The sequence below is a fragment of the Polyodon spathula genome, chromosome 53, assembly GCF_017654505.1.
Source record: "Polyodon spathula isolate WHYD16114869_AA chromosome 53, ASM1765450v1, whole genome shotgun sequence".
In the NCBI taxonomy this organism is placed as follows: Eukaryota; Metazoa; Chordata; class Actinopteri; order Acipenseriformes; family Polyodontidae; genus Polyodon; species Polyodon spathula.
This window is the reverse complement of record NC_054586.1, coordinates 760,689-787,573: the sequence shown is the minus strand read 5'-3', so window position 1 is coordinate 787,573 and position 26,885 is coordinate 760,689. Positions and strand designations below refer to the sequence as shown.

At 39.7% G+C, this 26,885-nt stretch overlaps 2 protein-coding genes across 2 annotated transcripts in view; both read left to right on the top strand.

Annotated features, from left to right (window-relative positions):
* The first annotated feature begins 6 nt into the window (after window positions 1-6).
* On the top strand, window positions 7-6,482 carry LOC121307111 (low-density lipoprotein receptor-related protein 1-like). Its single transcript, XM_041239238.1, has 13 exons — window positions 7-119; window positions 578-684; window positions 1,023-1,133; window positions 1,258-1,434; window positions 1,551-1,691; window positions 2,039-2,212; window positions 2,302-2,463; window positions 2,715-2,889; window positions 3,035-3,139; window positions 3,257-3,327; window positions 3,413-3,506; window positions 3,747-3,888; window positions 4,854-6,482. The coding sequence occupies exons 1-13, from the start codon at window positions 40-42 to the stop codon at window positions 4,989-4,991; spliced, it is 1,677 nt and encodes a 558-aa protein (XP_041095172.1). The 5' UTR covers window positions 7-39; the 3' UTR covers window positions 4,992-6,482.
* A 3,858-nt stretch (window positions 6,483-10,340) lies between these two features.
* LOC121307099 (neurexophilin-4) overlaps window positions 10,341-26,885 on the top strand; it is a 36,752-nt gene continuing 20,207 nt past the window's right edge. The window contains exon 1 of the mRNA XM_041239220.1: window positions 10,341-10,730. Coding sequence (XP_041095154.1) covers window positions 10,677-10,730 — 54 coding nt within the window. The 5' untranslated portion in view covers window positions 10,341-10,676. The remainder of the gene's footprint in view (window positions 10,731-26,885) is intronic.

Here is a 26,885-nt window from a genome sequence, read left to right as displayed (position 1 = left end):
TGGACGGACTCCGGGCGGGACGTGATTGAGGTGGCACAGATGAACGGAGATCATCGCAAGACCCTCATCTCCGGCATGATTGACGAACCATACGCCATCGTGGTGGATCCACTGCGGGGGTGAGCGCCAACCGCGCCGTTTCTCAGGGTCTGTTCTGCACTCGGATAAGAGATCGACCATGAATAATGAGGTGCCGGTGGCATCCAAAGTAGACCTGCATGAGCAGATTATTCAGATGAGGGTCATTGGTGTTGATTGGGCTAATTTACCATTCTGAGTGAAACAAGAGAAGAAACAGCAGCTTGGGGGGTTTGTGTGAATTGCTGTTCTCTGCTTAAGAAAAGCAGGAATCTTTTACAAATCCAAGCTGCTGTTTCTTCCCTCGTTTCACTTGGAATGGTAAATCAGTCTAATCAACACCAGTGACCCTTTGTCAGCGCTGGATTTCTGAGGAGAGCTTGCTCTGAGTAATTGGTTTGTGCAGCGCCACTCTTAGGGTCACCTTTCGAGAAAGAGCATGGGGTCTTGTGTTCTGTCTAACTCAAATGTTCATGTTTTTTTTTTTTTTTTTTTTTAGGATCATGTACTGGGCTGATTGGGGAAACCATCCCAAGATTGAGACTGCTGCCATGGACGGTACAATGCGAGAGACGCTGGTCCAGGAAAACATTCAGTGGCCAACAGGTACACGTTTAACCATGCTGTCTTTATCTCCCAGTCAGTGCAGACATGCACGGACATTACCGTGCCTACAAATAGAAGAATTTAGCATGCAAACATCAGATTTTACTTGAAAGCCCAATGCAGGGTCGAGTCTATTGTAAAGCATTTTCTGACAGATCATACGCTGTTTAAAGTAGAACAGTCAGTTAAAATCTGTTGTGGAACCAGCTGTTAAGTGTGTTTTGTGCTTAAATTAGGTTTAGAAGAATAGTTACCTGTCATTTCTTACCAGGCTGTTACTGTTTGTTCAGAAAGGTAATGCTAGCATTGCTAATGCCACCGTCTCTCTCTGTTTTCAGGGCTCGCAGTGGATTACTTCAATGAGAGGCTGTACTGGGCAGACGCCAAGCTCTCCGCCATTGGCAGCGTGCTTCTCAATGGCTCGGACCCGGTGGTCATTATCAATAACAGTTCAGTATTTATTAATACAAAATTGGTTCAGTAGATTTACAGCTTCGTAAGAGAGAATTGATAGAGGGACAAGTTGAAACTGAATTTTACAAATGTGCCCCCCCCCCCCTTTGTGCTTCGCAGTCCTCAGCCACCCATTCAGCATCGACATCTTTGAGGACTACATCTACGGCGTGACGTACATTAACAATCGCATCTTCAAGGTGCACAAGTTCGGGAAAGAGAAAGTGGAATTCATGAACTCGGGGCTCAACCATGCCACAGACGTGGTGCTGTACCACCAGCACAAGCAGCCTGACGGTGAGTGGGGTTCAGATTCGAGCAGGGTTTCAGGTGCTGCAGCGGCTTGTTTGGAGCACACCTGCGATTCCGTCAGTTTCCCGTGCCTCAGTCGTCTCCCCTGTCTTGTGTTTCAGTGACGAACCCGTGTGACCGCAAGAAGTGCGAGTGGCTGTGTCTGCTGAGCCCCAGCGGCCCTGTCTGCACCTGCCCCAACGGCCGGAGACTGGACAACGGGACCTGTGTGGAGATCCCTTCCCCCACACTTTCTCCCATCTGTACGTATTCGACCTCTCTGTGTGCGTGAGACGCGCTCTCTCTACCTGTGCGTCTGACAACTCCCTGGTTCCTGTTTGAATGCGGGCTGGTCGTTCTGTGCGATTCCATCCCTGTCATTGCCTCCAGTCTGTACAAGTCAATGCCAGTCCTATACCAATGACTCCTGGCTGTCCCGCCATTCAGCTTGTATCTGATCATTCGCTGTCCCAACAGTACTGTAGTATCTGTCAGTTTTGCTTCGTTGGCTTCCTAAAGCCGTAGGATCAACAACTGACTTAATTTGTTGAAATGTCCTAAGAGCGTGCTAACGTCCCCCTGTCCCCCCGTACCCTCTTCTTGCTTCCAGCGCCCCCCACTGGTACTTGCAGTCAGCAGTGTCTGAATGGTGGCAGGTGCTTCCTTAACGCCCGGAAGCAGCCGAAATGCCGGTGCCAGCCTCGCTACACAGGGGACAAGTGTGAGATCGACCAGTGCCGCGAGTACTGTCAGAACGGGGGCACCTGCACCGCCTCGCCCACGGGTACGTACACTGCTACTGTAGAGAGGAGGGGCCTCTCCGTAGCTGGATGGGAGGATGGTCAAGTTTACCTTTTTCTCTGCCTTTGCCAGGAACCCCAACCTGCCGCTGTCCAAATGGTTATACCGGCCACAACTGTAACCAGCAGGTGTGCCAGGGCTACTGCCAGAACAATGCCACCTGCGTGGTCAACCAGGGTAACCAGCCTAACTGCCGCTGCCTAGAAGACTTCATTGGAGACAAGTGCCAATATCGTGAGTCTTGCAAGTGCATTGGTCCAATGACCCGTTATCAATAAACAGATCTGTAAAGGATGTTCAAAATAAATACAAATAATACATGGAAAAGCAACGTGAATGTAGCGTTAAACGTGCAGTTAATATGAAATAGGAACAGTGGGAATCAAATTGTTTTATGAATGTGTTTCAAGGGACTGGAATGAATTGGGAGGGATTAGAAAGCCTGTCTGTTGGTCTGCTGCTCAGAAACAGTTCTCCCTTCGCAGGGAAATGCTTCGATTACTGTGAAAACGGCGGCACGTGCCAGCAGGCTTCGGACGGCAGGAAGCTGTGCCGCTGCACCCCGCAGTACGACGGGCCGGTGTGTGAACAGGACAAGTGCAGCCGCTGCAAGGGTGGCGCCTGCACTCTGAACAAGCAGAGCGGAGAGGTGTCCTGCAAGTGAGTGTCGGAGCCGGGAATGGTGTAGAGGGCTCATTGTTTTCTCCCCCCTGTCCAATACTCCTCCTTTATTTCCAGTGTACGGTTTTGGGTTCAGTACCGGGTAATGCATTCACTTGTGTGTGTCTTTTCATTCTTATTCAAGCTGCACCAATGGAAAGATCGCCCCCAGCTGTCTAACATGTCAGGACTATTGTCTGAATGGTGGCGAATGCATAATGGACAAACGAACGTATATGCCAGAGTGCCAGTAAGAGATGACTGTTCTTTTTTTCCAAGACACCACATCCTTTAAATAAATGTCAACCCCTGTATTCTGAATATGTAAGACTGTGTCCCCACTCCCTCTCTCTCTTTGTCTCACAAGGTGTTCTCCAGGCTGGTCAGGAACTCTGTGTGATAAAGTGATCCCTACTGGTTCCTCACAGAGCAATGGAAGTATGTGTTTCTAATATTGCATGTTTGCAAGGTTACATTTAGAATGTCTGATTTTTTCTGACTGTGCTGTACTCTCTTGCTCCAGGGACAGCGTCGATTGTGATTCCCGTCATCCTGCTGCTGCTTCTAATCCTGCTGATAGCCGGGGCTGTGTTCTGGTACAAGAGGAGAATGCGAGGGTGAGCCCCCAGTTATTTAAAACGATTCCTGTCTCCGTGACGGGGTTGGAAAATAAGACTCCTGTTGCTCAGCACTTTCACCCATTCCAGGTTTTACCACGAGCTTGATTATCCACAGTGCATCCGTAACAAGTTCCAAATGCCAGGCATGGATCGGACTGCATTGCAGTGGGTCTCGTTTGCATCCCTGCTGTGATACGGCCTGTGTCCTGGGCTCACTAGTACTGCTGTCTGTTTCAGGGCCAAGGGGTTCCAGCACCAGCGCATGACGAATGGCACCATGAACGTGGAGATGGCGAACCCCACCTACAACTACGAAGGGGAGCCTGACGATGATGGAGGAGAGCTGCTGGACGCAGACTTCCCCCTCGACCCAGACAAGGTAACTGGCTGCCAGGGGGTGACCCCCCTGGAGACCCGGCAATGCCCCAGTCCCTAATGGTGATTCATTAAGATTGTGTAGATTACAATATTGTTCTTGAATGATGAATGCGTGTGATTTTATGGATGGCTTTACAGATGTCCCCCCCCCTCCATCTTATTGATAACAAAAGTACTCATGTTAACTTATTATTAAACATCATGCACTCTATTAGGCCCACATTGTAACGTGACTGTATTGTTTCATTACACCCCTACCTCTTTCTATATATTTATCTATGTGTAGATAAGGACACCTGATAAGAACAGTCCCAGCGATATTAAATGCCTTGTTTTAAAGGGGCGTCCTTGGTGGACAGCAACAGTTACAAGCATTGCATCAAAGTATTGCACAGGCGGTTAATATCCTTTTAATTACAAATGCAAGATTTAACATGTACGTTGCGTAGATTCCACAATGTGTCGGGTTGTAGCTCTTTATAAAATGGGTCGATCATTCCAGCTTGTCGGTGGTGAAATGCCCTTGTGCTGTAATGTCTGGTTTTCATTTCGTCGTTCCTTTGCACTCCTGCTCTCATACCTCTGTGTTGCCGCGCCACACTGTCCGTTTGTGAGTGAGTATTTCCGCTCTGCTAGTAAACCTCTGCTCTGCTTTCAGTCCTGAATTTTATCAAGCCGAAGAATAAAATCCTCCATTTGAGCATGCATGAGAACAGAGTGATTATTTATTACAGATGTTTCTACACCATCTCAGACAGGGATCAAGGAGTCCCGTGAGGTTCCAATGTGATTTTGGAACGCGATATTGATATTAACGCGAAGATAAGGACTGAAAGGGTTAAATTTAATAAAACAACCGATCTCGAAGAACAGGTACCGCCTTAAAAGGTGTGTTGTATTGGAATGGCGACTTCTTGTGAATCGCTCGCACGGTTATTGATTCGCTGCTTCTTGGTGTGTCCACAGCCCACCAACTTCACGAATCCAGTGTACGCCACACTCTACATGGGGGCCCACAACAGCAGGAACTCGCTGGCCAGTACCGACGAGAAGAAGGAGCTGCTTTCCAGGGGGGACGATGATCTGGGGGACCTGCTGGCATAGACCTGCGCGCCGCGCCACACAGACCGATTCTCGCTGTTTTGAGCTGTGTTTTTCTTTAAAAATAAAAATAATAATACAAAAGCATAAAGAAAAAAGAGAACACTGTATAAATGTACAAACGAAGGACTACTTTTGTATGTGATTGCAGTATTATATTTTGTTGTTTTTTTTTTTAATTCGTTGCAGTTAACCTTTTAAAAATAGCTAATCTTTCCCCCGGCTACCCTCAAAAATCGCCACAACCAGTGTGCGAAACGGCCAATGTCACACCAGTGTTGTTTTTTTGAGGAGACCTGCACAGGTGCCATTGTTGCATTTGAAGATCGTTTGTTTTTTTTTGCAAAAGGTGATGCAGACAGAGGAGTTCAAGGGTTCAGAGGTCATTGTGGTAAAGGTTGGGCATCGGAACGACTGTTAAATGTGTTTTAAGAAGTGTAAAGAAAGGTTAGGGTTTGATTCCCAGTTATAAGACAGTTTCTATATGGCAAATGTACAGCATTTCAGGGGCTGGCTGATGGGTTGTTTTTTTCCTCAGAACAAATAATAACGGTGTTTTTGAAGAGTGATTGTGTATTGTATTTCTTGCACAGATTTGTAGTGAAATGAAGAATCTTCTGTTTTTGAGAAGTGTCTCATACACAGGTAACTAGACACAGAAATTGCTTATTTTTTAATGTTTTGAAGGTTTTAGGGTTTGGGAGACTTAAAAGAAATAACAATAATGAACCATTCCAGGCTTGTAACGCTTCTAAGAAATGAAATGCATACATAGACGATATAGCAAAAGGAGGCCAATTTTTACAATTGTCAAGCAGGAAGAAAATAAACTAAAGGACTCCATTTTATGAGTTCGAAAGGAGGAGGGCTGGATAGCGAATATGTTTCACTCTATCTCGAAGTGTATTTTCGATATTTTTTTAGGTAATTTTGACTTCAGCTTTTTAAATTTGAATTGTGTTATAAGAGGTTTATTTTTGTCTTTTTTTATAGCTTTTTTTCTTTTTTTTTCCTCCAGTTTCATTTATACTCATTTGCTGCTAATACTGGCTTCGTCTGAAACATTATAAAACTCAGCAGTCCTTATAGTCTAGCTGGGAAGCTGCTTCTATTGAAGGTTATCAGCCATATTGTAATGCATGCAACTAAAATAAAAAGAAATAACCAATCTTGTTGCTTACCCGAACACAACAGTATTCACAGAGTCATAGAGCGTTCATTTTTTTTTTTGTTATAAAAAAAAAAAAAAAAAAAAAATTAAGTACAATCAGTTTTACTTTCTTATTTTTTCATATGCGCATTTAGTATATTTTTTTTTTGTTTTTATAAATTTAAAAAAAAAAATACAAAAATAGCTTTTATAGTAGACATGCATGCGGCCTTTTTTTTTTTTTTTTTTTTTGGAAAGAGAATAATGTTTTAATAACTTTTGCTGGAGTACTTTACAACTAAATAACAGATGTTGTTATAAATAAAATTTAAAAAAAAAAAAAACTGTACAGAAAGCTGGTTTTACTTTGCTGGTTGTCCTTTGTTGTGTTGTGCAGAATATAGCGATTTGAGGCATGGAGTCTAAACTGCTCTGTCACCCCCCACCCCCAAAGAGAAAGGGTACCCCCTCTCCTGTCCAGGGCAGGCTCTATGGATACTTTGAGACAGAACTATACTAAATCTTCCTCCTGTAAAAAAAATCCAACTGATTTTTAAGACAACCAAAATGCCGTCACACATTTATTTTTGGTTTTGTTTTAAAAGAAACAGAAACTACTCTAAATGTATTACATTCAGCCACATGATGGCAGCAGCAATGCAATTATACTTTTTTAAAATCGCATGTAAGGAAAGATCACTGATCGCATTCTGGTTTTAAATCAAATCTTTAATTAAGCTTTGGCTTGCTGCCCCTATCTTGCAGTTTAGAGCCCATCTATCTTGTTCAGCTATCTCTGTGCTTTCAGCCCTGCCGAAATGAATGATTTTTTTTTCCTTAATTACGCTGTGAACCTGATTGTCCTTGGCAGCCTATTGCAATATTGTTTATTTGTGGTCAGTGATGCTGCAATGACCGCTTCTGAATGTTCAAACTGTAAGTGGTTTGATGCCACCACTGTTAGGAGACACTGCTTCAGATTGTTCACTTGAAAATGGGCAGGCTGTGTGTGTGGCTTCAGAAGTAATCCTAAGAGTGACCACCATGTGTCTCTGTCTCACTAGAATTATTTTTTAACCCAGGCGTAAATGATTGTAATTCTCACACAACAAGGGAGAGACAAAGAGATCTCCTGGGATTAAAGACAAAGTTAATTGCATAACGCGATGCAACCAGAAGGGTCGAAACTATATAAGAACGCTCACCAGAAACCAATGTCAAGTCACCTGAATGGATCCCTTCACCTATCCGGATTCTCACTGATAACTGTGTTGGCATCTCATAGCTGGTGTGAAAGTTTGTTCTGGAGTGAGGTGACTTTAGTATATGCATTTAGAAAGAGGTCTGTTACTGATATAACATGGGTAAACAGTGATGGAAATAAGACTCCTGTTATAGCAGAGTCATCCATTCCAGGCTTTACTGCACGCTTCATTAGCCACAGTGTATTGTTGACAAGCCCAGGTGTGTAAAACCAGGAGTGGATCAAACCGCTGTGTAATAGGACTTATTCCCATCCCTGCTTGGGTTTTCCCATATATGAAAATCATCACTTTTCTAAAACATTTCATGTTTCAATTAGAAAACGTATTTATTTTCAAGGTAACATGAATGTGTGTTTTTGCATTAATTACCATACTAGAAAATATGGGTTTGAATGTAACTATTGTATATGTAAATACATTTGTTATTCATTTTAATTTTAAAATGATGAATAAAATGTTCACAATACAATTCTGCTATGAAAAAGTCCCAATAAGTCTAAACGTGGGAGAAGGAGGGGGGAGGAAGACAACTCCTGTCTCTTCTAGAACTGAAAAATCTAATGAAGTCCATTCAGCATGATGTACAAACCATGTCTCTGAATGTTGATGGTGTTGTCTTGTGTAAACTTGATTAATAGGGTGTACTTGTAATTCCCTTGCCCAGTGCATCATCTATAATCGAACTAAAAACTGCACTTAAGGTAGGTGGATACATTAAGTGATGCTTTATATAGATTTGATTTATTTTTATTTTGTATAAGATGGGGGTAATAACATTTAAAAACCATCATCACTTTGTTTTTTCTCCTCCAAGGATTGACTTCGCCTTTGTGGTTGGGAGGAAAGAAAAGTTTCTATTTGATTTTTCGTTCTATGCTTCAGTCAATCAGCAGGAATTACATTAACGGATGTCTTGTAAGCGTATGACGAGTAACTCGTGACAAATCCATACTGTGATTAATCTGCAGGCGATTGGAAAAGGTTCCCGTCTGAGAGGAACCACTTCACAACTCTTTATTGTCGTGCATTGCAATGGAGATGTAAATAGAATACAAGACTACAACACGTTCCCTCCCCCAGCAGCACAAACGCTGCGTCTTCTCTTCTCTATAAAGGAATACAACAAAGGTCATGTGATTTCTATTTAAGAGCTGCTAAGCGCCCCAACGGAGAAGCGTTGTTACAGTCGCAGCTAGTCTTGCAGGGTTAATGCATTTGAATTCAAGACGCAAATGGGGAATTACTGAAACAGTTCAGTCACGTTGAGGGGGTTTTGCTTCAGAAATGTTCCATTCCGAGAGCAATGGCCCAAGTTCTATTCGTCTAAAACCTGTATACATGTTTCCACCTCATATTTAGGGGAGAACGAATCTTAACCTCCAAAACTGCATGACATGTTTTGCAAGCCTTTGAAGCGCAACACTTCCATTTATGAAGCTACCTAGACTTTAAAGACAGTCCGCGTAATGGACTCCAGTATAATCGACTTCTATTTTTTTTTTTTTTTTTTTACTGTAAACGAAAGAGCCTGAACCAAATGATTCCGAACCCACTGACTGTCATTGTCAATTCTGCCACAAGGTGGGGATATAGACACTTCTTGCCACTAATAGTGAAGCTCAGTTCATCACATGAATTGATATGTAAAACAGTATTTCTTTAACCACATAGAGCGTCGTAATGCGAGCAGCAAACCCCGAGGTTTATAATCATTTAATTTTTATTTAATTATATAATTTGTTTTATAGTCAGCGTTTTGCGTATTGTTATGTAAAATACAGATTTAACCAGGAATGATTATACGTAATAATTACCATTAACAAAAATGATGTCATTTAAATGTTGTCTGTTTAAAGACGATCATATTCTAAACCATATTGTAGATCAGAGGTCTCCAAGCCTGGTCCTGGAGAGCCCCGATCCAGCAGCTTTTATAGGTGTCTCTACATCATCAATGGCTAATCTGGAACACCTGTTAATCCTGACTGATTAAACCTATTACTGGCTTAATTAAATATCTGAGAGATTGGTTGAAATGAAAACCAGCAGCCACAGTAGCTCTCCGGGACCAGGGTTGCAGACACCTGTTGTAGAGTATAGTGGACTGATGTCCAGTTAAAAATAGAAGCTCTTGTTATTAGACACAGTGTTCCAAACGCGTTGCAATCCCACGGGCTGTTTCAGTGAATCCTGGTGGGTCATTGATCGCTCTCCTGCACCGTCTGGCTTGGAGGGAATAGCATGACCAATTCATCCAGTAACCAGAAACACGGGTGAAACAAACCCAACAACCAGCTGTTAAACCTCAAGCATGCTGATAATAGCACACTAACCCAATATTGATGAATTAAACACCGCTGTAAGACAGCTGTGCATCCGTGGCAGACATACACTCTCTAAAAAAAAAAAATTCTGTTCATTTAGATATATTTAATTTAAAAAAAAAAAAATGTTATAACAGCAACCATGAATGTTATGCAACATGTTCAATTTAATTTACACAGCTATGCTATCATTATTTGTGCGTATACAAATATATTTCCAATTCTAAAACATTCTGTATCACAAATTAGCCACGGCCATAATATTTTAAAACGTTAACAAGTGTTGATTAGACCGAACTATGAAATAATAACTATGTTTTAAACTAAGTAGTGACCTTTGATAGTTTACCCAGGTGACAGGTGTGGGGATGCGTAATGTATACAGCAAACGCAACACACACACACACACAATAATCCACAACACAACTGTAACACATTTGAGGCAATTAAACTGTTAAACGCTAAGTGATGTTACACTATGATGTGCGAATAGCTAGCCGAGTTTATAAAAATCACCACAACACGTGAAAGAAGGGAGGGCAGCGGGTTAATAACATTTTTCAACCAGCTGCCAGAATGGGAGAGTGTGGCAGTGGGAAACCCGAGAAATCGACGCGGCCCCTTTAAGTGTCGTCTACCAGGATGTTGAAACTCATATCTGGTCGTGATCTCCCTGCCGATCGCATCAATGTGTTTCTCCGCGCTGTGATTTATTAGAGGAGCGAACTTCTATTCCTCAGCGCACCGCCGCGCCGCACGATAAATACATGCCCGATGGATTTCGTTTTCTTTTGAGAACAGCTGTTGAATTTGAACTCTTTTTTTCTTTCTTTTTAAACTCCCCCCCCCCCCGGATTGTTTTTTATTCTTCTTCTTTCAGCGGGTGTTTTTAATGTTAAAGGAAAGAGTTTAGTGCTTCGTGTTACCCTTTTTTTTTTCGGAAGTTATAATGAGGGTGCATTTCTGGACGGTTGTGGTTATTGCAGAGTGGATTCTACAAACGGTAAGGAATTTGAGACGCAAAAAGGTCTGCGCACCTTCATTTAGAAAACGGACTCCACTAAGAATAACTGCTCGCTGTTTATAGACTGCTTGCAGGCTGACTGCAACACAACAAGAGCACCGCTCCCTTAAAGGAGATGGTGCGTAATTGCGCCACATTGCCTTTCAAAAAGTTTCTTTCTAGGACTTCAGGACACTAGTAATACTGGAAAAAACATATGCTCTTGTACTTTTGTGTCACGTCTGCAACAGGCTTCGCACAGGGAGGTAGTTTATTAGCCTTCAATATTAGTACGGTATCGAATTTATAATAATACTACACTGTATCAAACACAGTTTCCAGATTGAGGCAAACCAGTGTGTGTGTGTGTGTGTATAGGCAGGATTAATAGTGTGTGGAAATGTGTCACAGTTCTTACCACCACACACAACCCTATATCTATATATATATATATATTATATATATATATATATATATTATATATGAACTGTTCCAAACTTTTACACATCACAATATGATAGAATCAAAATATATCCATACACAGTTGCAGTCCACCAGTTCGTATGAAGACGGTAACCTGAGTCTAGCTCTTCGGTTGTCAGTCATACTACTTCTTACCAAATACCCGAATCACATTCGATCATGTAAACCGGTAAATCCATGCACACGAGTCTAGAAAACAAAGGAAACAGACCCGGTCTTACTGGAAGTCGGTATCTTTTTCCCAAGAACAGAGCATAGTCCGTAGCACTAGTGCTAACAGCAGAAGATGAATCTGGAAGGGTCGTGTAACAACACAAATACTGACTCTGGAAATGCAACAAGGTGTGCATTAATAGCTATTTAAATAATAAAAATAAAAAATACAGGAATTGTATTCAATGTTGCAAAAGCCCCTGAAAACCATACAAAGCTTGTGCCTGCTGGCAAAAAATCTTTGCCAGTTTGGGATTGGATCGTGTAGTTAGCCGCTGCTGCTGCTGGGTTAAACTGGGTTACATGCTGTAGTCAAGCCTTTCAAGAAACAACGCACCACCCAAGAAGCCCCCCGTTACATCGTCAATATTTTAATGAAGAAGCCAGCGATAGAATCCTCTAGGATCAAAATTCATCTGACAGGTTTTTGACAACATAATCAGTCAAGTGTTGCAGTGCGCGTTGATGTTATACTAGACAATGTAAAATGAGCCCATTTGAATGATTTCACAAGGGGGGTTGTCCTATTATGGAATGCTTTTGTATGCATGTGTGCATTTATTATTTTAAATATCCCTAGACCGATAAACTTCACTAGTTAATAATCAACTATGGTATTAAAATATAATATAATATAATAATAGAAGCCTTTTTTTCTAATAAAAAAGCGCTTATTCGGTATGAGAGCGGCGCTTGAGATTGTAACAGCTAACCCCTGCATGTTGTGTTCAAGAGTTGCTGTCTACAGCATTTAGAGCTGGAATTGTTAACGTTGGGCTTCTGAAAATTACTCGGACGTTCTCAAATTACGCCTGCAAATCTAAGACGATAATGTGCACTACATACATGTAGAATGTAAGACACATGTAGTCATTGCAGTGGCACGTTTTAAACGCATGCAAGAGTTGTATATACTGCATATAAGCACGGTTCCACACATAATGTAGTTCTGCACATATACGAATATTATGTATTTTTTTAAAAACGTAAAATAAACGTGTAACAGGAGTGCAATACTGTTAGCTTGAAAAGTAAAAGAATATGATTTAAGAAAAAAAAACAAAAAAAGATTAAAAAATAAATCAGTAGCTTTTTTTACATCGCATCATTATACGCCGTTATAAAAATCAGTCACCGTAGCTAATGTGACTGGAGTCTGGCGATAAGGTAAACATTGATTGTACCGTCAACCTGCGCAGTGTATATCACTTGCTTGATAAAAGACATTGTATTGAAGCATTCTTTTTTGCTGATCTGAGATTTAAAGATTGTAAAGTTGACTGCTTCCAGATGGCTTTTGATCATTAGCAAAACGGTGTTTGAACATAACTTCCATGATTTATTAAGGGTGAACTGATAAACGAGTCTTAAAATCGGCGATATTTGAAAGTAGGCAATGTAAATATAATCCCACTGAGATCTAATCAATGTGCTTTCATTTACACAGTGACAGGCGAGAGAGCACTATTCTAGACTAGCCTTTATCAATGATCTGTTGGAAGTCTATGTTTCTTGCATATGGGTCAATCGCTTTTGCTAACTCGTAATAAATATTTTAAAGACCTTGTCCTTGATTTTATATATATATATATATATATATATATATATATATATATATATATATATATATATATATATATATATTTCCATCACAGAGTCATGAACCTGTCAGATTGAGGCACAAGATGATGAATAATAAGATGAAAAGGCTTTCACGAGGTAAAGCATCGGGGCTGGTGTCCTGGAGCCAACGCCAAAGTGTTGACTGATCAATAGCACTTGACTGGTCAACGTGCAACTTATCCAAATACAACCGCCACTGGCATTAACTCCGCTGGCGGTTATCAGTTCATTAACATCACTAAATGCAATACAAATAGGAAAACCTCCTCGTTAAAGTGGAATTCAGAGGGCCTGTTTACATTGTAATTACTGACCTCTTGGGAGTTGTGTTCCGGCAGCGCGGCTGTCTGTGCGCTGTCCAGGGTGCTGAAGTCTGGTTGTGACAAAAAATGCCCTCTGGCGGGATTAACCTCATCCACCAAGATAATTGACGTTCCTACATTAATGTACACACGACAACATATATATATATATATATATATATATATATATATATATATATATATATATATATATATATATATATATATATAGTTGTCGAACTACTACCTTGAGTCTATTAGGTTAGGTTTTGCTAGTGTGGAAATATCAAAACGAGAGTAATGTTTTTATTGTATTTGTATTTACAAAATAGAAAGATAGATATTTAATCTGCCCAGATTTTTTTTTTTGTACATTTTATTTAGAGATTGGAGTAAATAGCCATATTCAGAATCAACACGTGTGTTAGCACTTGTGTGCTTTCTCAATGAGACAACTTGGCACAAAAGTGAGCACTAACATGTTAAAACTTCTACTGCATATGACTCTCTTTCTTTAACTCTTTCAGCACTGCAGAGGTGGTGATAGGACTGTGCACTATCTGTAGTAATGCCCTACTGTCTACTCATTTCCATACCAGAGACACATATGCTCTGAGGTAATTTGATTTAATAAAAAGTTTGATTGAGAGCTACTGCTACTCAAAGAGCTGACAAGAGTTTTGATGTTCTTTCTGTGGAAAACAAATCAAACGTTTGGCTGAAGTGCTCTGAAATATTATTGATGCATGATGCCAAGTTATATATGTGTTAATTCAACACAGACCATGGAGCTGAAGCCAGTATTTGTACTGCAAATGAATATTATATAAACTGTATAATCTTACTTCATAAACACTGCACCACAGGTACATTAAAAATCCCAAAATATTGCAGGATTACAGGACACAGATTAGGACAGCTATTCCTAATGCATGTCTAATTATTTGTCCAACCCCTGCTTGTACATTTATCAGCTTCAAGTTCAAGAATACCTTATGTTTATGGTGCAAAACTCTCTTGAAAGACAAAATCTATTATTCTTGCTGAGCAGTGTAAAAATGTGCTATTTTAATTAGCACAGAGTAAGGTCTATCTTAGTGTTCAATAGTATATGGCTGTTATATTTTTCTTGAGGGGAAGTGTGGAACTAGTCTTGCTCGGGTCTCTGCCTGGATTCCTCTCATATTATATCATCTGTATTGATTAATAAGATATGAGAGAGAGGTCTGGCTATTCAGTTACTTGATACTGAGTTCCTTGGTTTAGTATGATGGCACACATGCTCCACAATTGCTAAGAAACACATACGAAAGCAGGATTGTGTATTTCTAATGGTTAGGAGGGCATGGAGGCTGATATTCCTTCTCAACCCACTGGAGGTCTCTGCTAGGCAGGGTTCAGACACTCTGATGGGGGAGGAGGAGTGGTGAGGGTTAGAGTGAGGAGGAGGAAAGGAGCATTGATGCACAGAGATTTCAGGTTTGACTTTGGATTTCACAACGACTGATGTTATAAAACTGGAAACTCAGATAGCAGGCTTTGTGTTTTGTCCTGTTAGAAACTATGGTGGAAATTATGTTTTGGAGTTGGTTTTGTTTCACCGTTTAGATGCTGAGATTGCTGTCATGGTTGAAAACCCTGCTGTAATAGAATATAACTGCCACACTCCAAATCAAGGATCAGACTTCTGCAGAAGCAGCTTTTTGTGGCCCGTGGCTGTTTGCTAAACTGAGGAATGAGTCAGAAATGCAGAAAAAAATTAAGTGTAATGTAAACAAGTCGAACTGCTTGACTACCACTTTGCCAAGATCATCCATAACTATCACTCACTCACTGGAGCTACATTTAAAAATACTTTCCACTGAAGACATTGAAAAAGACTTTGAGCCAAAACTTTTGTTGTTGAATTAATTCAGTTCCTTTTAGTATTGCTTAGTTGTTATTTGTACTCATTGATACTGGCGTTAACACTTCTGCTCTTGTGGTCTTTAGTGTCCAAATAATACCTTTTATATAAGGTCAAGAGCAGTGAAAAAGAGCCCAGAGGCTCAATTGACAATTCCTTTGCGAAAATACAATATTTCACACCGGTATCTTTGCTGCAGTGATAATTACCCTTCAAGTACATTCCCAAAGTTGAAGTTTCCTTATTTAATTCATCGAAGTTGCTGCTTCCCACCTCACGTTCAAAACAGCAATCTACTGCCTTCCCCTTCACTCAGACCTCCATCTGTTAACTTGAGAAACGGGTGGTGGTGACTTTAATATGTCTCTAACCCATGGTCTGTGGGCACTAATGGGGCATTTATCTTTAAGTCACTAACCAAAGCTACACCCTCTACAATTCAAATGTATTTTTGTATTTCCATAGAAGTAAACAGAAGTTCCGAATAAAGAACGCAAAGGAAGACGCAGTCTTTTGTATCCCTGGCATTAATGTAAAATGTATGAATCTCTAGCACATGGGGCCTTGGTAGTTCAGTAGATTAATGCGCTAGCCTTTCATCTCTAGTGGCCCAAATGTAATACGTGGTTGTTAATAATAATAAATATTAAAGTAAAAAGTTAATGATTGGTTTGCCCTTGGGTATACAGTTTAATTCAACTGAGTAATCAATGTTATGTTTATATTGACAATTCTAGGTCAAGGACAGCCTTGAAATATAGTCCAAGCCATCATTCCATTCTGTAAATTACATCAAAAACTGTCCTTGCACGTCTCACGTTAGTTAATATTTGTTTTGTTTTATATATATATATATATATATATATATATATATATATATATATATATAAATATCCTGAAACTAAGAATTTCATTAAGTCTTTATTCCATGTGATTCAATTCATATCTATGAAATCTCACTAATTAATATTGGGTGAATAAATACACAATTCTGCAAATAAAATGAGATTCCCCTTATATTCTCCTTAAAAAAAAAATCCTTACAATACGCACTGTACTGTACACCCCAGAAGTACAGTACAATATCTCATCTCTGTCAACATCTATGACAGGCTTTCCTTCTACTTTTGACTTGTGTTTAAAAATTCAAGAGGAAGTGCTGTTGGAATTAGAGGAGAGGAAACATGGCAGCTAGTTAAGTCAACACAGCAAGCTGAAGGCACTGCTGAATTATGGATTTATTTATTCACCGGCAGGACGCTGGAAAATTGATCCCGTACTCCTGGCACTGGTGACAAAGAGGCAGAGGTTTGCTTTTGCACATAACGTTCGCTAATGAGACTGCATGTAAACATGTGGAATTGGTGCCTCTGCAAGGTTAATTCAGTGCTCCCACATCCGTGTACAGCTATGGACAAAAGTTTAGCAGCACCTCGAATTTTAGGATTGGAGACATCATTAAAAACAAAAACGACCTGAACATTATTTAGATCTTTTATTTAACATCATGTAAATCAAAGAAACTACAAAGTGATGTCGCAAAAGTCTACCAGAAGCCGTAATAGTAGTATGGTATTTCATGTTAGGTTTTGAAATGTCACTTTGTACTGTACATGGAAAACTACAAAGCAGTGTGCAATTCAATATTTTAACATAACATTATTCAGCAGGTTTCATTCAACTTTATGCAGCAACATTAGTTAATTCTATAGGGTGATGCAAAACCATTGGGATGGAATGGGAACCACTGAAGTTAGTGTAATATATTTGCCTGTACAAAGCAGTAGTTATTGGACAACCCACTACTCATCATTCAACACGCTGTTGTAGGATTTGTCATCAGTTTGCAAATCCACCTTCCCCAACACGTTTTGAACAGATTGAGGGGATACGTCATCTCATGCACATTTTAATATTCCAATTCTTATCTATTTAGCATTCCATTGTGTGTGTGTGTTTGTGTGTGTGGTCTCTATTGCTATTTCTGCTTCATCGTTTTCCAAGCTTACTAATTATTCCGGCACAGATTTCCTTTTTGGAGTTGCTTCTGAAGAGAAGAAGATTTCTAAAGCGAGGTGGTTTGAAAAATGACTGCTAAGGGTCTGACCTCCAAGTAATTAAACCTTATGAAAGTGGAGATGGTACAGGTTTACCTTTGCTGATGTATGCATAAGTTACAGTGGCTACTCTGCTTTGCACAGTATCACTCCTTTTGTATGTACCTTTCTGTAAGGGGTATAATGCTACTATCTACAGTGGGAGCAGGTGATTGAATTCAAAGCAGTTCTGACCTGGTAAGGCTAGAAAATATATTTTATATTAGTGTCAGGGAGAATTAATACAGTCATCCAGCTTTCCTCTTTGGGGATACGGTATTGAAATCCGCCAACCTTAAAGGTGTGGTATGTTAGACCTCACTTATTATCCTTGGGTAACTTCAGTTTTTATTAACATTTCAGTTAATGTGCAACACTACAGTGCAGTCCATGCCCTGCAGTTATTAGAAGGAATATTACATTCTGTGAGTGTGTGTGTGTGTTTGTGTGTGATCACACGCCTCACAGTTTTTAAGAATTAGAAAGGGTCCAGTAAAACAAGCAGCACAGGGCAATTACACAAGGTGAATAAAAAACATAGAAAAGATTCATAAATATAATCAGAATAGTATAACTAAATTAACAGCTCATCAGGACAACAATTACATGGAAGCCAATTACAGCAAAAATAAATAAATAAAATCTAATACTCATCTGCTGCTCGCCTCCAGCTATTTTCAGCAGCCTTGTATGTGAAACATACACTGCACAACTTAGCTTTCCTATTGGTTGCATGGGGCATCATTTTTAGCAGATTTGAAGATTGATATTTTTGTAACATGTTTATTTTTTCGCATAGGGAAAAATCTAGCTATTGTTCTTGCTTCATTCTCCTTTTGGCATGTGGCCCAGGAATTGCTTCTCATGCTTTTCCCCAATGTTACTCTAAACATTTATTTTTATGGTTTGCCATGCTTTATGCTTTACCACATTTATATGGGCTTTATAATGCTTACTGTACTTACCCTTTACCATGCTTTCAATATGCTTTATTACACTTTGCTTTGGTTTTACAATGGGGACCTTCTACCACAGACTAAAGGAAGTTCTTGTAAAAGTTTTTTGGTGGCAGAGAAACTGGACTAACGCACACTCGCCTGTAGTGAATTTTGTATAAGTTAAAGACTGAAGATTCATTAATCAACACACAAATCAGAGAGGAGAGACAGTTGCAAGCATCCAGAACTAAATAAATCCCCAGAAAGAAAAATAAAACTTGATCTGTTTATCCAGATTACATTTGAGTGGGAGTCAGGAGAAATGAGCCACAGTTCACGAACAGATGCTACTTGATCAGGCACCAGAAAAAAAAAAAAAAAAAAAAAAAAAAAAAACCCATGACACCTAAAAAACAAATCAATTCTGCAGTATTCTTAGCAATAAAACTTACCATATGCAATTGAAAAAAATGACAGAGCACCAATATATCACACATGGATGAATAGCTTATTGGAAATGAGCAAGGATAGGAAAATAAATTACAACCTTGAAGAATGTAAAATGTGTAACTCAAGGGTGTGAGTGTGGGGGAGAACATATTTTTTACAATAGGATTACTTGTGAATGATTACACTTCTAACGCCCGTGATATAAGCTCGGAAAGGCAGTCATCTATATAAGGAGTTATGTGCAAATTGGGATGTATTTGTTTGCTGGAGAAAAGAAAAAGTGCTTTAGGGATACATTTCATTATGGTTAGGGTGAAGTCACATCCTTATTTAAAGTTTATCAGCATTACCATACTCAAATAGCGGTGTGAAATGATATTTGAAAAATAACTGACCTTCACATGTTGCTGGCCTCTGCAGCCATTGCCTTCCTACATGTTAGCTTTTTAATTGGCACAGTGGGCCTCTCGAAATGTGAGAATTTGGCCTCTGAGAAATATGGATTAATATAAAATTAAATTAACCTTAAAGCTCTGCTCCGTGGATAATGCATGCATTGCAGATTCTGTCAGGGAGTGTTGTTGCTCCATTACCATTCAACTTTCTTTCTCTGCCTGACGGACATGTCTGCCAAATTCACATGTGCTGAAGACTACAGGTTGTAATTAATGTGATAGCTTTGTGTAGGCGAATCTGCAGAGAGCAATGGCAAGCTGATTGCTATGGGACTAGATACCTTTGTTCCTGTTTTAAGCAGATTTATAGAGAGAGACAGTAAATTAAAACTTTTTTTTTTTTTATTCAAAACAATTGTTTTCACACTACATTGATTGTCAGCCGTTGAAAACTTGTGTATTTCAAAGATTTAGCTGGCCGAGTTTTTCCTATTTCAATTGGTTAACTGGAGCCTAGAGAGACAGCTAATAAGAAAACCAGGAATTTGATTTGGAGTAATACTCACATTGACCATTACATTTCTTGATTTCTTATCGCTCTCCTGTAACTATCAATGCACCAAATTAAATAGCTACTGAGCTACTCGAGTGTAGTTTACAGCCTACTGTCCAATCTGAGCACAAAAGTTAAGCATCGCCTGCATGCGTCACGTATTTTGTAGAATAGCTCTTCATAATTGAATTCGCCAACCTTCAATATTTTCATAAGAGTTCAATAGTTTTCACAGCCCTCATATTCTACCTAAACATTTTCTTTCCGCAGCCTCTCCCATGTTTTGTGTCAGCCGTTCCTGAAGTACCTTGAGGGTTAGACAGTAGAGTTGCCACCACTGAGGTATTATTCAGAAGCCTTGAGTTTTCAAAACACGTTTCATGATTTATTATGACCCATGTGTGATAGACACATATCAGGGATTTTCTGCATGTAACGAAATATTAAAACCATAATCCGAGAGTCACCCAATATCATAACTCCTCCAAAAAGACAGGAGGGGTCATAGCAGTCAGCGGTGTGTGTGTGTGTGTGTGTGGATTATTTTTTAATAAGCCAGCTGTGGCATTTATATATCCTATTAATTCCACAAGCTCTGTGCTTATTAAAACACACATCTAGTATTCTGAATTAAGGGATGGCAGAAGATTTTTGGTAGAGATAATCGCTGGATATGTGGAGACACTGCAAGTGTTTTAAATGCAAGTCACACATTGTGATATTCGGAAGGCATCTTTTCCTCTGGCGTGCTTTTTCACCTTTATTCATGCAGAATTCAGTTACCCAAGGGAACAATTCAGCTGACCTTTAGCTACGAAAGGGTTTTAGGGATAATTGTTATTTAAAATAATGAACGTTAATGCATGTGCTGTAAATGCTTTTTTTTCCTTCTTCATCTTAATGACGTGTGAATCAATTAAAATCGCATTTGCTTTGTAAAAACTTAATTGAAAGGCGCAGAGGTAGTTTTGATCTCTCTCTCTCTCTCTCTCTCTCTCTCTCTCTCTCTCTCATCTATCTATGTGTATGCATTTTACAGCAGCAGAGTTACCACAGAGAGGTGGTTGGTGCAATCCAGGGTTATTCCCAGTGCTGCATAATCCTCTATGTAAAGCCAGCTGTAGTTTATCCCAACAAGTATAGTGCTGATTTACAGCGTTGGCAGGAACTCTAACTGAAGCCCACTTCTCCATTGTAGGCAGATTCAACAGCGCACTATCGGTTAATATTTCTGTGTCAGCTTTCCTTGGGTCACGGTCTCCAGGGGCATTCTTGGAAATGAAAACAGGAGATCTTGATTTTTTTCCATCTTTTTTTTATGGTATTTTAATAAATAAGTCAGAGCAGAGAAGTCCCTTTAAGTCTTTCCAAGTTTCCTAGCTAGACCCAGAGCAGGGAGTGTCCTAGTCATACAGCTTTGCAAGGGGACCAACCTTCCCTGAATACTTTGAAGTAATAAATCACCAGGAGAGAAGGATTAAAAAAAGATTGCAGCAAGATTAAGCAGCCCAGAGCCTTGTTAACTAGAAATACAGAACTCCATCCCTAACACCACATGATCCCAGCACAGACTGCTCCCTCGAAAAGGCAGAGCTCATTCAAAGAGCTTCAATGAACGTATTATCTGGGAAAGACATCAATTCACGCAGCCCGCCTCGTATTTGAATAAATACTTCATCAATGATATGGTAATCAAACATAAACGCATTCTCGATTACTGCAAGCCCTTATGTTATCGTAGCGTTCAAGATTGAAAAGAAAATGAGGCATTTTTTATCAGGCATGCCCTTCCAACTTCAAATGGCCATCAAAAAATCTTTCAGAATTTTGTTACACCCCCCTCAGTTTTAAAATAAGGACACAACAACCTGGGTGTTTTTTTTTTAAATTTAGAAAGCTTTTAACCTTACAGTAGAAGTCGTTAGTTACTACGTTTTTGGAACAAATGAGCAATGGTGCCATTGTATTGTCTTTGCTAGGCTTTGGAGGGACGAGTGCCCAAAGAGAAAGGGATGCTCTTGGCATGTTATCTCTTTAATTAAGACAAGCATGGCAAGGGATCAGTTAACTGGGGCAGCAGGGCAACAAGGGACTGCAACTAAATTAGAAAGAGGACGCTGATAAATTAATACAAAATAAACGGAAAAGAGTTGACAGCGAGTAATTGATATGACTATAAAGAGCAGAGAAGAGCGGAGATGTTAATGAAAAGCCCACAGAGGCAGTTGTAATGAGTGGCGCTCAGCTACAGTGCTCTGCGTTGCACAAATTGAGTGAGGCTGCTTGGTAGGAGTTTTATCGTCAACGGAGTTCAGGCATGGCAGCTGCAACAGAGTGAGTCTGCCAGTGGCATAATGCTATGTCAGTACGGTAACTATACCCTTTCCAAACGAACTTCAATGGCAATGCAGACTTGTATTTGGTGGCACTATAGTGGCAGTGTAATAGTTCTGGACTAAATAGTAGACTGCAATAGTAATCCTCACACTTTCTTCCTTCCAATGGTGGCAACCCAATGGCTCGCCCATGTCTTTGGCTGTTATGTATTTGGAGGTAATTGACTATGATGAATATTGCGGCTTATAATTAGGGTTCTTAGTATTCGGGGATGGGGGGGGGGGGGGGGGGGGTTGGTCATGGGATATCCCTTTAAAGTTATATTGAGCTGTTTCTTAATTAAACTCTTGAAAGAGCGTTGATTGTGAAACGAGACCCACTTGTTTTATCTCCCGTAACTTGAATGAGACTGATAATGTTAAAATAAATAAATAAATAAATAAATAAAAATGTGGGGTAGCTCCTTATTTTTCATTCAAAACAAACACAAAAAGCCAGTTCAGTTCAATTGCTTTTCCCGGATTTCAAATCTTAATGAGTTGTTGCAAAAATGTTAGAACCTGTTTTGCAAATATTAGTTTCCTCTTAGTTATGATTGAATTGAATCCATTTTAACAATCGTCTCAATCAAGTTACGGGAGAAAAGAGTTTAATTGAACAGAGTCAGTGCAAAGAAAGGGACCAAAAATAAAATCTGAAAACGAAGAGCCCTACTTATGATATATACCCTGTAACCCTACTGTAGCATCAGAACCTGATTAACCCCAAGACAAGCAGCTTCCTTTCTTACCTGCCATGGCAAGGCTGTATGCACCATTGACTTGATAGCATTTTTGGGCCACATACCGCACACGAGCGCAAAGACAAATGCACCTCCTTATATCCCCAGATTCTGATAAATTGTGCAAAAAAATGTCCTAACCAAGTGTGGATTAGCACCTCTCTTGATGCAGAATATGTACCCCTGTATATGTGCTAAATAAAATAAGTCATATACATTTTATAATTGACATATATTATATAGCTAGTGCCAAAAGTTTTGCATCACCTAGAATTTTAGGATAGAGCAATAATACTAATAATAATAATAATAATAATAATAATAATAATAATAATAATAAAACTATATGAACATAATTTAGACATTGTATTTAACACCATGTAATCAAATAAACTACAGAATGATATTGCAAGCGTCTACTGGCCATAACAAGCCATGACAGTAGTAAAGAAATGTCTGCATAAACCTGCATGGCAAATGTCTGGTGTGTAATTCAATATGTTAAGGTAACATTATTCAGCAGGTCTCTGTTGACTTTCTGAAACAAAATGTGTTAATTTTGGCAATAGCTGTACTGTGACAGATAGAGAGAGAGTGTTTGGCACAATAAAGGTTTTTCTTTCAAATCTACAATACTGAAGCAGAGGACAATATTCCTGCTACAGTAATGCACTCAGGTAGTTCCATTGTATATAAAGCTCTGGCAAGCCACTTTTATTAAAATCCCCAAGCTTATATTTATTTCTCAGAACTATATTCTGCTATGCAATCGATCCAACTTTGAAGAAACACCTTGGTCTGAATTAAAATCAGATGAAAAATGAAAAAAAGATGAGTACTGGCAGTACTGCAATGACAACAGGGTTATAAAATAGATAGTGTGTGTATTTGCAGCACGCCTACTTTGAGAACATACTGTACGCATGTTCATTACTGCTGGTCATTAATGCCCCTAGGCGGAGATCAAGGGATGCCTTCATTTTCGGAGATCCAAAAAGTGCTTAAGCGAGAGGGAGAAGAGAAAACTGCTTGCTGATTTTTAATAACGTGCAGCTCCTGGGAAAAAACTATTTTCTCCATGATAATTATCTTATTATTGCAAATTTTCCTTGCCACTGCCCCACATTGCCTTCCTGGTTATTAAGAGTACAAGAGAGTGGTCCTCTGCCATCTACACAGCTTGGTTCATCTTGAAAAGTGGCATATAATCGAATCAGCGCTGAGGATGAATCTGACAGTATTGAAACAGGCATGATGATGATGATGATGATGATGATGATGATGTCTAGAAAAAGGCTGATTGAATTGTGCCATAGAACAGATAAAAATAAAAAAGAGGTCATAAAGCTGAACTGTATTTTTCTGATTGAATCCGCTCCCTTTTTAGACAAAAATAACCCGGCAAAATTGTCTTGCAGCAGATATCGCTAGTTTAAAAGCTGGGAGCTGTAGGCAATTTAGAATGGGTACATGTGGACGTAGTTTACTGGATTCAAGGAGTAGATCAGGGTTTCAAGCAATCATCTCAAGCAAATTACTACCACCGCAATCAGATGTCAGATACGCTGACATTGTGTGTCAGACAGCATGAAGATGTCAGCAGTCGGGTTAATGGGTGGTAATTAAGATGTTTCCCAGATGCTCTTCCTTTAAATCCTGCTATGAGTAATGTGCTCAAATCAATGTGAAATTGTTCCTTTTTTGTCACCGAGACTTGGAGATGAAAGATCTCATTGTAGGGCAGTTCATTTTAAACAGAGACGTACTGTAGTAGCATTTGTTTTTTTCTTCCATGCCTTCATAGAGTGTTCACTCTCATGGTTCACGGTGGTGCTTAACAATCAGCTGCTTTCGTCAAGGCCAGGAATGGCGCTGTTATAGTTTTCCTTGAAACAGAGATTGTTTTTTTGTGTTGAAAAGCACATCCCAACTTCATGACCCTTCGTCTCTCACCGCCTCCTCAAGACCCTCCTGCTCAGACTGCACTTGTGGATCTCTTGCTCTGCCGCTTCTATCATGCACTGGACTTGCCTGACCTGCTGTGTGCACCACGTTACTGGATCCTCAGCTAATGCACTACCCTTGCACTACTGTGTCGCTCTAGATAGAACTTGCTGTGATCTTAGCTTGTTGCATCCCAGTTCCTATTGTATTTTAGCAGTATTATTTGCACTTACTGTAAACTACACTGTATTTAAATATTAGTCTTGCATTGGAACCCTGTACTGCTCTGTAACACCTGTAAGTCGCCTTGGGTAAAGGCGTTTGCCAAATAAATGCATAATAATAATAACAGCAATGCTATGTGAAAGGCCAATTAGAAATACCTCCCATTAGAATCTATTAGTGCAGCTACTCCTTACAATACAAGGTAATACTGTGTCTTATGTAGACTGTCTCACCTTCTAGTGCAGATTTCAGGTGAGAAAACTGACAAGAGAAGCCTCATGAGCCTTATGCTCAAAAATGCATAGCCCTACGACATGTATAAAAGCTATAGACTAACAGTTAGCGTTCGATTTACTATCACATCTTTCTTGGGCTGGTTATGCTTGCACCAGGCCCCTTTTAGTTCCCCAGGCCTCTTTATTTAGTGACCGTTTAGCTGTGGTTGTGTGATTGAAGTGTGCCAGCCAGTTCTGAGGAGATCTGTCTGTACCAGCCCCACAGTGCCCCCCACTGGCGGAGTGAGCCAATGACATGGATTCATGCCAGGTGGCAGACAGCATGAACAGTTGTTTGGCTTTGAAAGAAGCCCCCTGGTTTCCTCCCAAGGAAAGATTAATTTTAATAAAAGCAACACCCAGAAATGGGACAGATGAATTGTTAAAGATGCTGCAACAGATGTACAGTACTAAGCTTTTTCTCAAGAGAAAACAATACATCTTTTTTTTTTTTTTTAAATGTAATTGGTTGATGGAACTAGAAAAAAAAATATTATCAGTGATCACGTAAGCAAATCATGTACAAACAGACGATGTTTTATAAACCTGCATGGCAAATTTAACAGCCTTTATACTCCAATCATCTCTGACACAGCTGTCTGTAGAGAACAAAGCGGCAATCCAGCAAGTGCATCATTAACTGTACAAATGAACTTATAATATACTTAGTTACAATTCAAAAAAGAAATAACCCATTCCAAATCAAATCACAGTGGAATCCCTCCCTTTCCAAATTTCAAAGGACTCAGTGCTGTCCAGTAAGTTGTACATGACTCAGTCATTCTTGATAATCTTGATAATAATAATAATAATAATAATAATAATAATAATAATATAATAATAATAAATAATAATAAATAATAATAATAATAATTAGGTACAGTACTAAGTCAAGTAAATGGTAATTGACCCACACAATGTAAATAACAATCACAAGACTAAAAACTACTCCAAGGTCTACTTTTGCCAAAAAGCACCAGAGAGAAACCCTTAGTTGCCACCATCGACCCTTCTAGAAACAAACCCTACCAGAGCCAGCTTATCTCCTGAGACCATCCTTTCTCTTAGGGGATGAGGGAGCAGTTCAGTCTCCATGCCTCAAGCCTATCCTGGACTAGAAGGACTAGGGGTCTCTTAGGGGTTGAGGGAGGGAGCAGTTTAGTCGTCTTTTTTTTTCAGACTGCTTTTTAGTTGTACCCATTGCCGATTGTGACAGCTTGTGCATGGTTTAGGGATGTGGATAACACTAATACAACACCTATCTCCCTGCCAGGGTCTTACTAGTTTTGTGTACATTAACCCTGTGTTGAATGAACTTATTGGGAGTAATGATGAGAGAAGTTTAATGAGAAACAATACATTCTACTGAAGTAGCTACACCCTGTACCATCCCAATCCTGTGCAATAAGTAAGCCTTTCTGAAAGATAAAAACCTAATTATGAAGCCCTATCTCTGTACACTCAAGATCTTTTAAAAAACAATACTGCTGCCCCTCCTGCCAGCACTGGATTACCACACTAAGCACTGTTAAAACCACTGAATACAAAATATAATTGAACAAAGTGTGGGGAGAGTCTTTTGTAAAAGGCTGGATGGCTGCTGGTTGCATTTTTATATGCAACCATGATTGTGG